Below are 14,861 nucleotides of genomic sequence, written 5' to 3'. Positions count from 1 at the left end.
AAGCAGGGGGTGATGATGGACCCAGAGGCAGGGGGGGGTGGAAAACGAGAGAGGAGTGTTTTTGTCTTTGATGCAGAGGAGAAAAATTCAATCAGCCCTGTGTAATTTAATCTGGAATGGAAAGATGCACCTTTGTGAGTGTGTGTGCAGAGGGCATGATGCATATTATTATCATGCCATACCTCTATTTTTCTCTCACACCCACACAGAGGAGGTAAACAAATTGCTGCTCCAGGGGCATCCCGAGCAGCTGACCTTGCTGTGCTCTCTTGGCTCCTTCCCATTGGTTGACTGAATTTCGCAAACTGGCAGCCAATCTCGAGCCTTGGTGCGGTTTCCAGCCAATGCTTGTAGGCCAAGGGACTGTCGGCGCAGCCAGATAGTCGATTGATTCTTCATGTATCATAACAGCTGTTGATATCGAACACTAATTACACAGGTTGTGAGATCTGGTGGCGGTCTTGATAAGGCGACAGCAGCATATGGTCTCTGTCTTAATGGGCCGCATAGACTGAATGCTTTTGACCTAATCAGATGTTTATCATAAGATACTGATTAACTCTAACAAATCAGTGTCAGAAGACTTCAATGAATCAAGTCAACATGAGAAATAAGGAAATGAGACATTTGCTTTGTCCAGATTAGTTTCAATGAATGGCTCATGTGTTGTTGATGTTATTTCAATGATAGATTTCATAGATTGCATCATCTGATATGATTGTATAAAGCAGTGGCTCCCAGAATGTGATCAGGCCCCACCAAAGGAATCGCAATATGTTTAACGAGACAGAAAAGACACAAAATTATTAAGTTTTTTGATCCTGACGTTTTGCTTTTTTCTTGTAAAATATTAGATAATATTTAATCTTCAGGCCTCTTAAAATGTTCAAATGAAATAATTTGAACAGAGAAAATCACTCTGGTTGAACTACTTGCAGCTAATGAACATATACAACTAGTAATGAGGGGTCACATTGGAGTAGTTTAACATTTTGGGAAATATACTTCTTTACTTTGTTGCAGCGGAGCGTATCGACTGTGCACAGCATCCTGTCCGTTGCCAGATTTGGTACCATCATGCCCGAGACAAAACCAAAACCTGTGCTTACCAACCATATCTGGCAACCCCTGCGGTGGCACTGGGATAAACTGTGGTACATCAATAAATAACTCTGACATGGAACTCCCCCTCAAACCACAAATTGTCAGCTTTACAAAGGCATGAAGCGGGTAGGTGTAAGCAAGAAGATAATGAGGATTAATGGGCAAAATTTGCAGAACAGGAGTTCCCTGTTGCAACTCAGACAGTGATCCTCCTGATCATCCTTCAGCCTCTGTTAAATCACCTCATCTAAAAAATAAACATTATAACAAGCTTCAGGTGCGAGAGTGTTCATCCATCTCTGATTGTTCTTTAGCAGTACAGTTAAAGCTTCATCCCTCGGTAGGCAGCGTTACTCACTGACTAATTAATTAAGAGGTGGATTTAAGAAACAAATGGCTGGAGAATGATTGTATAACACATATATTAGCTCCAGAGTGCTTGGTATAACAACTGGTGATCATTAGTTCCTTGATACTGTGTGCTTACTTTAAGTCTGGTTGTGGAGCTTACACGTGGCGGAGTGGTCAGTGTCAGAATTAACCAGTGGAAACGTGTAACTGTAGGACAGGGAGATATATGGGTTATGATACGATCTTGCTCTTACAGCCCTTCTGTCTCTTCCGTCTCGGTGTAATCCTGTCCAGGTTGTTCTCTCCATTCAATCCATCTCAGCTGCTTTAAGCTCTTTACAGGCCTGCCTTTACCACCAGTCTCTCTTTCTGTCTCTCTCTTTGCTGCTACCAGGATACCAATCCATCCCATCCAACTCCCTTTCATTTTCTCTTTTTTCTTCCTCGTCAGCTCCTCTGCTCTTTTGTCATTTCACTCTACCTAAAGCCAATCCCTCCCCATTCTCACGCTATTTTCTGATGAGCCAGTCATATCCCTTTACCACCTTTACATATTAACAAATTTGTTTCTGTCTAGTCTCTCCCCTCTCTTTTCCACGCCTGCTGCATTTTGTTCTTCTATCCAATCTGGCTTCTCTTTTTTTTCTATTCCTCTGCTGCACTTTAGCCACCACCCCTCCGTTAATATCACTTTTGTCTGCGATTGCCTCTGACCTCATTCCCCTTTCATTCCCTTCAAATCTCCTCTCCTTCCATATCCACTAAATATCTAATCACTTTCAAATCTGTTGCCACACTTCTTCTGTTCATTTTTTGGGAACATTTTACAAGGTCTTAAGATACAATTTATGTTCAGCAATTACTAAGAATATTTCTAGTCACAAATAGGGTTGGGTATTGAACCTCAATGCTGGGCATTAGAAAAAATGAGGGAATAGAAAGGTGGAATGACGTGAAACAACAACAAAAAGGAATCAAACTGGGGACATTGTAATCATAGGCTATGGTACGCCTCTTAACCACTAGGCTACCATGACGCCTGAACCTCAGTACTATTTTGGTACTATAGAAATTTGTCTGTCACAGCAAGTATAGAAAGAGGGATGAAAAACTGTTCTGATTTCACAAAAAAAGGTTGGAGAAAAGTCAGGATAAATACACCCAATCTGTTAAGAAGAAATGCATTTCTTTCTCCTTTTTCTATCTTGTTCATCATCTTGCAACTAGGCCTGCTTATTGAACCTCAGTACGTTTCTGGTACAGACTGAATCATAATTATGCCTATTTTAGACTTTATTTTAGTACTGAAACAAACAATAGAAAGTTAATAGGGAACTATTTTAAAAATCCATTAATCATTTCAGTCATTTATCAAGCAAAAATGCCAAACATTTGCTCACGGCATCTTGTCAATTGTGAGGATTTTCTATTTTTGTAAATTGAACCGTTCAGTCTTGGCAATTTGAAGTTACCTTGGAGAAATAGCAAAGAATATTTTATAGACTAATCAAAATATAAAAAAAAATCAACAGATTTATCATGAATGAAACAAATCTTTAGTTGCAGCCCAGTTGTAGTTTATTCAGGGAAAAAGCTTATATTCTGCTGCTGTTGTTCTCTTCTGCTTCTGTTTAGACAACAATTAACATTTGAGCTTCTTTTGTGAAATAAAAAAAAGGATTTTGTAAAAAAGAAAAAAAAGGGGAAAATGTATCAAATAAAAGTAATCGGCTTGGTGTTGGTACTTCAATTTTGTGTGTTTGAGCTCAATTTAATGTCAGGAAAGGAATTAATGTCAAAAGAAATCATGCCTTTCTTCAACACCTATCAACACCTCCTTCTCTTGCTGTCTTTAATGTTTAAGTGTTGTGTGACCTGTCAATCTGTGTGTATCTGCCTCAATCATATCATGTCCTGTCAGACAGACACCATACTCTCCACTCCAACATTGGAAACAATTATCATGTCACACATACGGCTTAATAAGCAATACACTCGAGGACACACACACACGCTCTAAGTGTCAGTCAGCCTTTCAGCCTGGGTCTCTGCTGGCTAAGATTAGGGCTAATCCACAACTGTTGGAATGAAAGATTAAGAATGATTCACCTGCTGCCTCAACCTTGTGTGTTGTGAAGGTGTTCATAGGAAGGCCCTATGGGAAAGAGAACATGCTGCAGCCACCAAGCAATATTACAGAATTCCCCCCCGCGCGCGCACACACACGTGCGCACACACACACACACACACACACACACACACACACACACACACACACACACCTCATTAGCTTCAATGGCTCGTTCAAACTGCAAACGCCTTTGAAAGAGCTCTTTAAAGCGCTGGGGTTCAAAGGTTTACTTGAGAAAGTCCACACAAACACACGCACACAGCGAGTTTCAGTGTCAGTATTTAATTGGATCGATGTCGATCCCTCATGACTTGCCCATAATTGCGGGGACATGAGTAACATGTGGGAAGCCTTTTGTTGCTAAGTTCCTGTTTATTAAAACAGGCAGAATAAAAACAGCTCTGCTGTGGTGGAGGAGTAGGGCTGGTGGGTGGAGGGTGTAGAGATGGATTGATGGAGAGAGGAAAAACGTTGCAGCAATGAGCTCCTGACCTTGTTCACTCCTCTGTCGGGACATTGGGCTAAATAATTCAAACACACACATACAGTCACATGCCTTTCGCACACAGCATTTCTTGTTCGCACAAGCGGCCTCCCTGTGCTCCTTTATCGGCCTCCTCTGCCTCTGTTTTAACATGTAAACAGTAAACACACACATGTAAAAACACATACCTACATAAAATCCCCCCCCCCTTTGTGCAACACTCAGGAAGCTCCCTCTTGATTTGAAGCTTGGAGGCCGGATCTATAAATACTTACTTCCTGTGTCCATCCTGTAACCAAGTGAGCAACCGTGACCACTTAAGCACACAAACAGGTTGTACACATCAGTATGCAAACAAGTAGATCTCTGTCACAGTGTGAATCTTAATAAAATTATGATGAAATGTTACCGCCAACACATAGGACCAACTTAATATCAAAAATTAAACTGTAATTAATTTCTTCTGAATAATGACATTTCCGGCTTGATGAAATACATGCATTAGAAATGGATATCTGTAAATCAAAACTCAAAAAATCTCTTTGTTATCAAAGAAAAAGATGACATGAAGAGCGCGTTTGAAATTAGAAACTGTGATGCTGACAGATCAAAGACAAGATAAAAGAGATGACAAATTGGATGAGAAAACATTTATATATCCAATCATGTGCATACATGCATCTTGGAAAATCTAACTGCTACCATTGTTCTTTTCTACTTCATGTGCTGGCCTGAGCCTGCAACCACGAGAGACACCCCATGAGAGATGAGAGCCGTTAGGTGAATTAAAGTACACAAATGTATCACTGTACAACAAGCCATTCAAATTTCCCACATATAAAACGCTACCATTTAGATTTGACTTGGCGTTATTCCAATTTTACTTGATCTTCACCTCTTACTACAGGACCTTAGAGACAATCCCCCGGGAAGACGCACTCTTTATCTTCCATTGTGTCTTTATTTACGAGCACTCTCTACCACCATTAAGTGCAAACAAACTTAGCAGGCTTTGAGTGGCCAAGGTGGCCATTTTCAAAGATGGGCTCCCAGAGGAACTTACAGTGACAGCATTTCCAGCCAGAGGCAGTCAAAAACGTCTTCACCGATGACATGCAGCCAAGGAAACAAGTTCTTTGAACAGAGCGAAGGCAGAAAAGATGTGGTGTCATTAGTGGATGACTGGAGTGAAAGCTACAAGCTTCTTACAAAAACAAGTTGCTCATTGATCATACACAATATTATTTTACCGGCAAATCAATACCTGTGAAGTGACCATTGATGATTGTTTCCCTTATAAAATGTGAAAAATAGCCATCACAAGTTGCCAGAGCCTAAAGTGATGATTTACAAAGATATAAATCATAGAAGAGCAGTAAATCGTCAAAGTTAAGAGGCTGGAAGTAGAGAATGTCTTCTTCTTTTTTGAGGTACTTTTATGGTTTTATTTATTGGGGAATGACAATTTTTGACACAATGACACATTTTCTTTTTAAAAATGACTTTAGAAAACCAAAGAAGATTTATTTTCTGTTAATCGACTAATTAATTGACTAATCATTGCAGATCCATCTCCATGATAACAAGGACAACTCCATCTGCTGATAAAGACCATTTGATAATTGAATGCTCCAGAAGAAGCTATTAAATGGACCTTTGTCAAACCACTATTTCCACATCAAGAATGACCATGATTAATGTCCTGTTGACCAACTAATCACCTAAACAACAACAAATGTTTTCACCAATAGACTCAGTTTCCAAATTCAACTAGACTTTAAATTGAGGCTGAACATTTTTCAAGTTCAAGTGACAAAACTGAGTAAATGTAAAGACAAACAGGCCAACAGATGGAGAGGGAGATGGAGGGAGTTTGCGTGTTGGAGGTAGGGTTAGGTACCGAAACCCGGTTCCACTATCGAACTGGTACCTACGCAAACGGTAGTATTCGGACCGGTTTAGAACGCAAATCGCTGCTGATAGACGACTTTTTGTACACGCTCCAAAATGGACATAAAAATATCACACTTTCTCTGTAGTCTACCGTTAGCTAGCTACCGTAAATGTAGGCTACTTTTAAAATGGCATATTTTCCCTCCGGGCTCACCAAAACGGACGTAAATCATTCATTGACTGCACGTGATCGCTAAACATATTACTCACATATTGCTCTGCTAGTCTATCATTCAGGACAAGACCCTGTAGCCTGGTGGTTGTCTGCCCTTTCAAACTCATACCTGTGTCCAGGTCTCTTGGACACCATCTGAGAGAGTTTCCTCCTGTGCAGGACATGCCATTAGTCAGGAGAGGAGTCTTATCTTGCCAGAGAAGGCTAATATGGTCATTTTGCTGCTAAAGTTTGAAGCTGGTTGGCATACCAACTTAACATTTATTTAGTTGTTACTTGTTAATAGTGTAACTGTTATTTGTTAAATTATTGTAGTTATGTGTTAGGTGACTTTACTTATTATATATTTAAGTACTTTAAAACGCTAATACATTGTTCAATTTAAATCATTTTCAATTTTAAAAAAACTCCATAAAAAAAAAAACCTCTCTTTTATGTCATTTTTCAGTTTTTATCTTTTAGCATTTTATCGGAATCGTTTTAAAAGTACCGGTTCGGCATCGGAATCGTAAAAATCCAAACGGTACCCAACCCTAGTTGGAGGTCAGATGGAGGCTAGTCTCACAGCTTCGACACTCAGGGTCTGATTTGGAGTGTGAAGGCCGGCCTTATCACGGCCTCAGCTTGTTCTTATCAGCAGCCTGCCAGGAAACACACATGTAAGCAGTCCCATTGGACCGCATTGGGTTTCTCTCTGCATGACCCCGCCCATCCGGTCCTTGGTTAAACTAATCACCCCGTCGTTAGGGAAAAGTGTGAGGAAAGAGAGAGTAGTACTTAGGGCTGGGACGCTTCGTCGACGTAGTCAACGTAATCGATTACATAAAATTACACAAATAATTTGCGTTGACACGTCATGAGTAGAAATCTAAAAATAACATGGCTGCCTCCAGCAACAGCGCAAGTATGGATTCCTCGCGAGTTCAACAACGCGTTGAGGAAAAGGCTCGCACACGGTCTTCTAAAGTGTGGGAGTATTTTACTCTTAATGCCAACAACAACGTGGTAGTCTGTAGACTTTGTAAAATGCATTCCTGAGTCAGAATAACAGCAGCAAAACACATTAAGTTCTGCTCACCTTTTTGTCCCTTTCCCTCCCAAGTAGAGTTTAGATTCTCTGCCGGAGCCCGACCTTGACCCACGGCCGGACCCTTGATCAAGTATTTGTGTTTTTTTAATCATTACTTTATTTGCCTAATTGGGTGGGGAGAAAGCTATGCCTCTCCAGCTTCTCCCGTAGCTCTGGGTATATGTCCTGCACTGACTTGAGTGTGAGGTAAACTGTGCTAAAATCGTGTCCCCCCCATCTGTAGCACTGGCTTCGATAATTGCGGAACCAGGCCAGATTGTTTCAGATATCTCACAAGTCCTTTACAACGTCAGTTATAACATCCCACGTATTAAAAAATTGTCGGGTTTAAATCGGGCTCATAATTCCAGTTTGTGTCGGGCCGGGCCGGGCTTGGACACAACATGCACAGGCTCGGGTAGGGTCGGCCTTGATTTTTTGGGCCCGATCTAAGCTTTACTCCCAAGCATGTGCGATTATCAACATAGTGACACGGAATGTGTTCCCAGTAGTAGCCCAACGGTACGTTGGTCCGTTGATTCATTTTAATGCCCTGCTATGACTTAACATCAAGCATCATCAAACGCCGTCAGTGTTATTTTTTTGGTTTCCCATCATCATGAGTGACCCAATCGATTACAGACTGTTATATTAGACACTCTGCAACTTGCCTTATTTTGGATTTATTTGATACATCTGATTTCATATGTTGCTGAAACTGTACATTTCGTGCATTTTGTGCATTTTTTACTGTAAGATTAAAAGGGAGAAGAGCTTGGATGTTAAACAAGAGCTTATTCATTATTTTACCTACTACTGTTAAAAAAAAAGCAACTACAGGCTACTCTTTTTGCACTTGCTCTGTTTACTTTAAGTTTTTATTTTTGTATTCCTCTTGAAAGTGACTTTATTTTGTTGTTGGACTGATAGCCTACATCTGGCTTCAGGTTGCACTACAAATTCATTTTAATAAATAGAGATTTGAACCTCATTGAAATTTGTTTTGTGTAAATTGTTAATAAATGAGCAATGGGAAAATAATCGCTAATTGAAAAATAGATTAATCGGAAAATGAATCGTTAGATTAGTCGACTAATCGAAAAAATAATCGCTAGATTAATTGTTTAAAAAAGAATCGTTTGGGACAGCCCTAGTAGTACTAAAGAGATACAAATACCACTTGTAAATAAAATGAGTGAAAAATCATAGCACCATCTCAGCAGCGTTAATATGCTGGTGAATGGCATCTGTGATTCTAACTCTGTCAAACAAAAACACACACACACACACAGACACACACACAGGTTTGTTAGTGGGAAGAAGCGCCCTGTTTTTGAGGTTTTCATTTATAGCCAAAGCTCTGACCCATAGAAATCCCAGAATGCTTTGTGGTTCTGGGAGCCGGTACTGCGTTTATGCTCTCTAATTTAGAGTCCTGTAATAGCACACACACCCACAAACATACATGCATGCACGCGCACACACACACACACACACACACACACACACACTATGGTTTTATTATAGTGGAACTGGTGGACAAGAGAGGAGGAAAGTAGGAAGAGAAAAGAGTAGTATAAAGACATAGAAAGAGAAAGGAAGAAGGAAAAGAGTGGAGTCAGAAAATAGAGAACGAGATATGAAAAGCTCTGAATGAAAGAAGCAACAGAGGTGACACAAAAAACGAGGCAGAATGAAAGAGAGAAAGGAGAAAGACAGAAGGGAGGGGATGGGGAGAGAAGGGCGATAAAGCTGTGACAGAGGCAGCCATGCTGGTTGTCATGGCGACGGCCGTGGAGAGCAGGTAGAGCACGGTCTCCTGGGAATGAGCAGAGCACGCCTCCCTCCCCCACCGTCAGTTTCTCTCACTCGACATCCCTCCATCCTGGCTCTGTCTCCATCTTTCCATCTTCATCCCTCTGGCCTTGCTCCATCCCCATCATCAAGCTTTCTTTCCCCCCTTCCCCTCTCTCCGTCTCCATGTCCCAATATCCCCCATCTTCTCCTCCTCTTGCCTCCCACTCTTTCTTACCACTCATAGTCCAATCCTTCCCTTAGTTTCAGGGCTCTACCCCTTTTTTTTCATCCTCTCTCGACCACTCAGCGCTCAATCTGTTTCCCTGTTTTCTTTCTTTCCTGCTCTTCCATGTCTTCCCCCTGCTATCTAGCATCCCCATCTCGCCATTATCTTAACTCTTTTTCCATCCTTACCTCTCTCCATTTTATTTCCTCCACTCCTTCTCATTATCTTGTGGTCTTTACACCTCCCTCTTTTCCATTCCTCTCCTCTCCCTCCATCCTCTTCTCTCTATATTCATCTAACCCCCTCTCCAGAGAATATGTATGTATGTCTGCGCAGTGCTGCCCAATTACTGCAAGGAAGACTGTGTGTGTATGTGTGTGTATATATGTGTGTCTACACAAGCTGTGTTTCTAGACTGTTTTGACCTACCTAAAACACCTCCAGCGTTCTCCGTCTCCCTCTGACTCACTGAATCAACAAAACTGCTGCACACCACCGCGACTATTCACTAGCACTGCGAGTGAGTGAGTGAGTGAGTGTGTGTGTGAAGATAATCAGGACTTTAATGTTAACGTGCAATGTTAACGTGCATCCATCCACGTAGGAAAGCATGTCGGCAATTGTGTATGTTACTGGTCGTAATGGAAGAGGAGCCAAGTTTCTGGATGAATTCAGGCTATAACTGCATTCTTTCTAATCCGTGGGATGACTTGAACGCATCCCACAGGGTAAGTTTAGTGTTCCACAATGTTGTGGAGCCAAATGATTGAAGATAACAAGGTACTTTCTAAACTGTGACTGGAAGTACAACGACAAAGTTCTAGTACACTTTTTGGACTACTCTAGTCTTTTGCTTTTTTGTGAGTTCTACCTCCTTAGGCCTCAAACTATTCAGTGAGAAGTAAATCCTTCCAAACTTGTATGGGGGTGCAAAGAGATGCTTGGTATATCTTTTTTTTTTTTTAAACTGAGTTCAATGTCTCCACATTACTGTATGTAACCACCATGTAGTGCCTGACAGTAAATGACTAACATATTGAATTTAAAACTCCACTGGCAGCCAATGGAGAGAGGCCAACACTGGAGTAAGGAGCTTCCTGCACTTTGTCTTTAGTAGAAGACAGGCTTCAGCTTTTTGAACGTTCTGCAAACAAGCTGCAGCACCGTGGCTGAGGCATGAATATAATAAATTACAATAATGTAGTCTAAAAAAACAAGGATTAATTCCTAAGCATGTTCAAAAGATAAAATATGTCTGACCTTAAAAATATTGTAACACCTAAATGTGACACCTGAAATATAAGTATGCAGATTGACGTTTAGATGTTAAAGGTCCCAGGTCTTTTAAGCTCCCTTGTGGCCAATAATGACGGTCGCTGGTTTATCCTCACTCAAATTGATAGTTTTCTATACAGGGCTGAGCTTTCAGAGCTTCCATTGTTCTTTCAGCTCAGAGGGAGGACACAGAAATAACAGGTAGTGTGAAGGCAGGTTTCTCTCTCCCCACATGCCGCTATCAGTCTAATAGTAAATGGGAAATTCTATTCCTTCAAAATTGAATCAGACTCTAAAACTAATTTCAGTCAAATGCGGCACATCTGCCACACCGGTCATTCCCATGTGATAAGAAATTGCTTTCAGATATGGGTTAGCAGCATGTGTACACATCCAACACACACACACACAAAAGGGAGGAGATGGGTAGATGAAAGGGGGGGGAAAGAGATGTTTTAGCTCACTGAAGGCTTTCATTATTCTCTCTCTCTCTGTCCACACTCAACTCCAGACGTTGGCCCTCTGAATGCAGCTCCGGATATGAACCTTGATCCTTTTGATTTCCTCTATGCACTGGAAGGTGAACCCCATACTATCACCCATCCTTTCACACACACACCTAAAATACCTTCTCCACACCAGGAGTGGTTTCTACCCTACCTGCCAGCTTTTGTGTGTGTGTGTGTGTGTGTGTGTGTGTGTGAGCGGACTTTGTCCTCCAGGAGAGTGAGAAGGACTCACTTCCTGTGTCAAATTGCCTCTCACATTCCACACAATCTGCCTCGCTGAAGCTATTTTTTCCTCTTTCTTGCTCCTTCTCTCTTTCTTCATCTCTCTATGGGGGGCTTTGTCAGCTATCGGAGGCACAAAACACTGATTCATTCCATGAGTTAAACATGATCCTCAAGAACACAACGCTTTTCCGCCGCACACACACACACATATAAACTTCTCAAGGAGCGAGGGCTGGCGAGAATAAGTTTTTGGCAGTGAAGATTCACTATTTTCAAGCCCACACACAGACAGATGGACAGTGAACGTTCTCATGAAGGCAGATGGATGCACACGTGCGCACACACACGCTCTATCTGTGGGACACAATAGATGTCTGTGGGAAAATCATGTGAAATATATCACCCGGATATGATGTCACAACTCTGATAACAGGAAATACCCACAGAGACATGACACTCATCAGAGGAAACACACACAAACATAAGAGTCAGCTGGGTCAAGCCAAGAGCATCTAAAGAAAGATCTTGTCAGCAAATGCATGTGACCGTGGGTCATGTGTGCGTTCAAGGCCTGGGTTACTTATGGTGTGTCTTGCAATTATTAGACTGCTGACATGTGTGAGTGTGTGTGTGTGTGTGTGTGTGTGTGTGTGTGTGTGTGAACAATTCAAGCACCACCTGGATCAATCTGTGCATGTGAGCTCCTAACACAGTGTATATTTAAGTGTGTATGTGTATATGTGTCACACCTGTCTCCATCTTAACACTTAAAGACAGATTGGGTCTTTGGCAAAGATTGCAACAAACTGTGTGTGTGTGTGTGTGTAAATCCCCTGCCAAAACCAGTAGAGCATCACAGCAGAAGCAGCACAAAGGAACTTCAAGATGTTGACAATACAAATATTGTGTCCAAGCGAAGAAATACAGGCATGGTTGAGGCAAAGGTACACTCCATGTCAATTGGTTTTGATAGTAAATATTTGAACATTTGTTAGGAAATTCACACGGTTTAGCATTTTTAGGTCATTTTGTGGCTGTGTCTTTTGTCAAAGAGCCTTACTGTTTTGGTTTATTGTGCTCACATTTAACATATTCTTAAATAAAGTTCTGGTTGTTTTGTTTTTTGCAATGTGGTAGAAAAAAATAGATCCTAAATTATCATTACAGCAAAGGAGTAGGTCTACTGGTGGCAATGGGCTTCATGGGAAGTTGGAGTCGACAGGGCATGTAGCCTACACATTGCACAGAGTGGTAGGCCTAGGTGGGGATCAGAAGGGGACCAACAGTATATTTTGGCCCCAAAGCTCCTAACAGCTTAATCTGGCCATGCATGAAGTGTAAAAAAGGAGATAAAACATCATGCAGTAAGATTACTATAAACCTACAGTTGAGCACCAGTAACACAGGGACATTATCAGTAGCCTACTATATTCTAAGAGTTGCGTTCTTCTAAATGTAGGCTACATTCAAAAGTAGATTTCATTTTGACATGTTTTGGTGCTTACTTCCTTTTCTCTCAATGAGTCAATGAGCTTCCACCCTTCTCTTCTTCCTCCACCTCCTCCTCTTCATAGGATAAATCTGGATTAATCGGTAAGAGAAGGTGTGGGCGTGCTATGGGAGGGTACGTGAAACTCGGCGTGGATGGTTCCGGAGGGGTGTGTGGAGAGAAAGGAGGGGGGGTTCGCGCATTCCTAATCAGCTTCCCTCCTCGCGATTCCCGATGACATCATTCCATTCCATCCAAGGCTTCGTTCGCGCACCGCATCGCCGTTTTAACGTCCCCGTTACCCCACCCACTTTTTGCAACAAACACAAGCTGCCGCACACACACACCTCCGGTTATAACGGGAGGATGCCCCTGGTCGGATTCTGGCGTCTGGACAATGAGGCCGCCGTTATCAGACAGCACCTTACAGGTTGGAGATCGGACATCCAACCCCCACCTCTCCCTCTCTCTCTCCCTCACACACACGTCCTACAGCGTGTTACATAGGCTAATAAAGTCGTTAAAGCCGCAGTATGACTGGAGACCCCCAAATTAAAGACAGGATGTGAGCTGGTGACACAGACACCACATACCGAGGCACCGCACAAAGACCCGTAATGAAGCTCAATTAGAGATTACCCGCTAATTACCGACACACACATGCACGCACACACACCTCCTGACTCGAGGGGGCACAGGCCACAATAAACCCCGACACTGAGACACAAAGGCTGGTGTGTGTGTGTGTATGTGTGTGAAATCGGGGGGGGGGGTGCACGAGAGTTGCCAGCCCCCCTAGCGGGAGTCACGGACGTCCGATAAGGGCTGATAAGTAGCCAAACCTAGGTCGAGTGCATGATTTTACCGATCACTGTCTCATTGATGATAGCTCACCGCTCACACACGCACGCGCACACACACACACACACACACACACACACACAGGCTACTGTGTGCACAAAAGCTCCCCGGTTAACAAAGGATCTGAGGCTCGTGCTTACCGTGGCGGTGTGAGCAAGCAGCGCTGTGAGCGCCAATAGCCAAGGCAGCTTCATAATTGGGGTGCGCGGGCACAGCCTCCCGGTGCCGCCGCTGCCTTCACGGGTCGGGGAGGTGGGGGGAACAAAAGCTACTGCTGCTTGCTGTCGGTGTCTCGGTAGTCTCAGTCTGTCCAACGTCAGAGCGCGCAGCCAGTCCGCGCGACCATCCGTCTTTCTAGTCGGGTTTTTTAATCCAGGGCTTCACGCGCTGCTGCTGCTGCTGCTCCAGGTAACCAGTAGGCTTAAGCAATGAGATTTCTTCGAGGCCTCTTCTCCCTCTTCTCTGTCCGTATCTCCGAGTTTTTGTGCTCGAGACCTGATAGATTTACTACCGGGAGACGCCAGACCTCGTCTCTTTCGCTCTCTTAATACACAGACAGCCTCTCTCTACCCCTCTCTCTGTGTGCACACACTCAGGCTCTCTCTCTCTCCTCCCCCTCTCCGTTGAGGGCAGGATGTTCCGTATGGTGACGCTGCTTGGCCTGGGAGTCTGGCAGAAGGAGGGGTGTGTGTGTCAGGGAGAGAGCGCATATATGGCCTACATGTGTGTGAGAAGCACTTGGGGGATCTCCGCGAGCAAGGGCAAGGATGCCCCCTGCAGCTCGTTTAGGCAGCCGCAGCCCAGCAGCCCTTTAAAAAACAGAGACAGACACACACACACACACACACACACACACACACATTCAAAGCTGCTCCCAGGTTGTGCCATTTGCTTCGCGCTCAGATGGTTCCGGTTGGCTGCACGCCATTATTACACGCCTTTACAGGTCAACTCCGGTCCTCCGCTGTGATTGGCTGAATTACGGTCAAGCTATTTTGATTAAAAAAAAAACTCCCCGATGAGCTCATACCTGTACCTACGTAACAATAATTAATATTTATGCGCGCTACTCGCACTGTAGCTTACTTGTGTCGCCTAGCAACCGTGTAGTTTAGCCAATCTGTAATTGAAAAGGGTGCAAAATGTAAACCGAAACCTAACATGATTGACACAATTAGTTCAACAACTAGCTAGCTAACACGCTACAACTGC

The 14,861-nt window shown here is 43.0% G+C and overlaps 1 protein-coding gene across 1 annotated transcript in view; it reads right to left on the bottom strand.

Annotated features, from left to right (window-relative positions):
* The window catches only part of sdc3 (syndecan 3), a 36,297-nt gene extending 22,007 nt beyond the window's left edge, over positions 1-14,290 (bottom strand). The window contains exon 1 of the mRNA XM_078268443.1: positions 13,790-14,290. Within this exon, the coding sequence (XP_078124569.1) occupies positions 13,790-13,843 (54 nt within the window). The 5' untranslated portion in view covers positions 13,844-14,290. The remainder of the gene's footprint in view (positions 1-13,789) is intronic.
* Between the last annotated feature and the right edge of the window lie 571 nt (positions 14,291-14,861).

This window comes from Sander vitreus, chromosome 14, assembly GCF_031162955.1.
Source record: "Sander vitreus isolate 19-12246 chromosome 14, sanVit1, whole genome shotgun sequence".
Taxonomy (NCBI): domain Eukaryota; kingdom Metazoa; phylum Chordata; class Actinopteri; order Perciformes; family Percidae; genus Sander; species Sander vitreus.
Note: the sequence above shows the minus strand (reverse complement) of the source record. Positions and strands in the feature narration are given on the sequence as shown.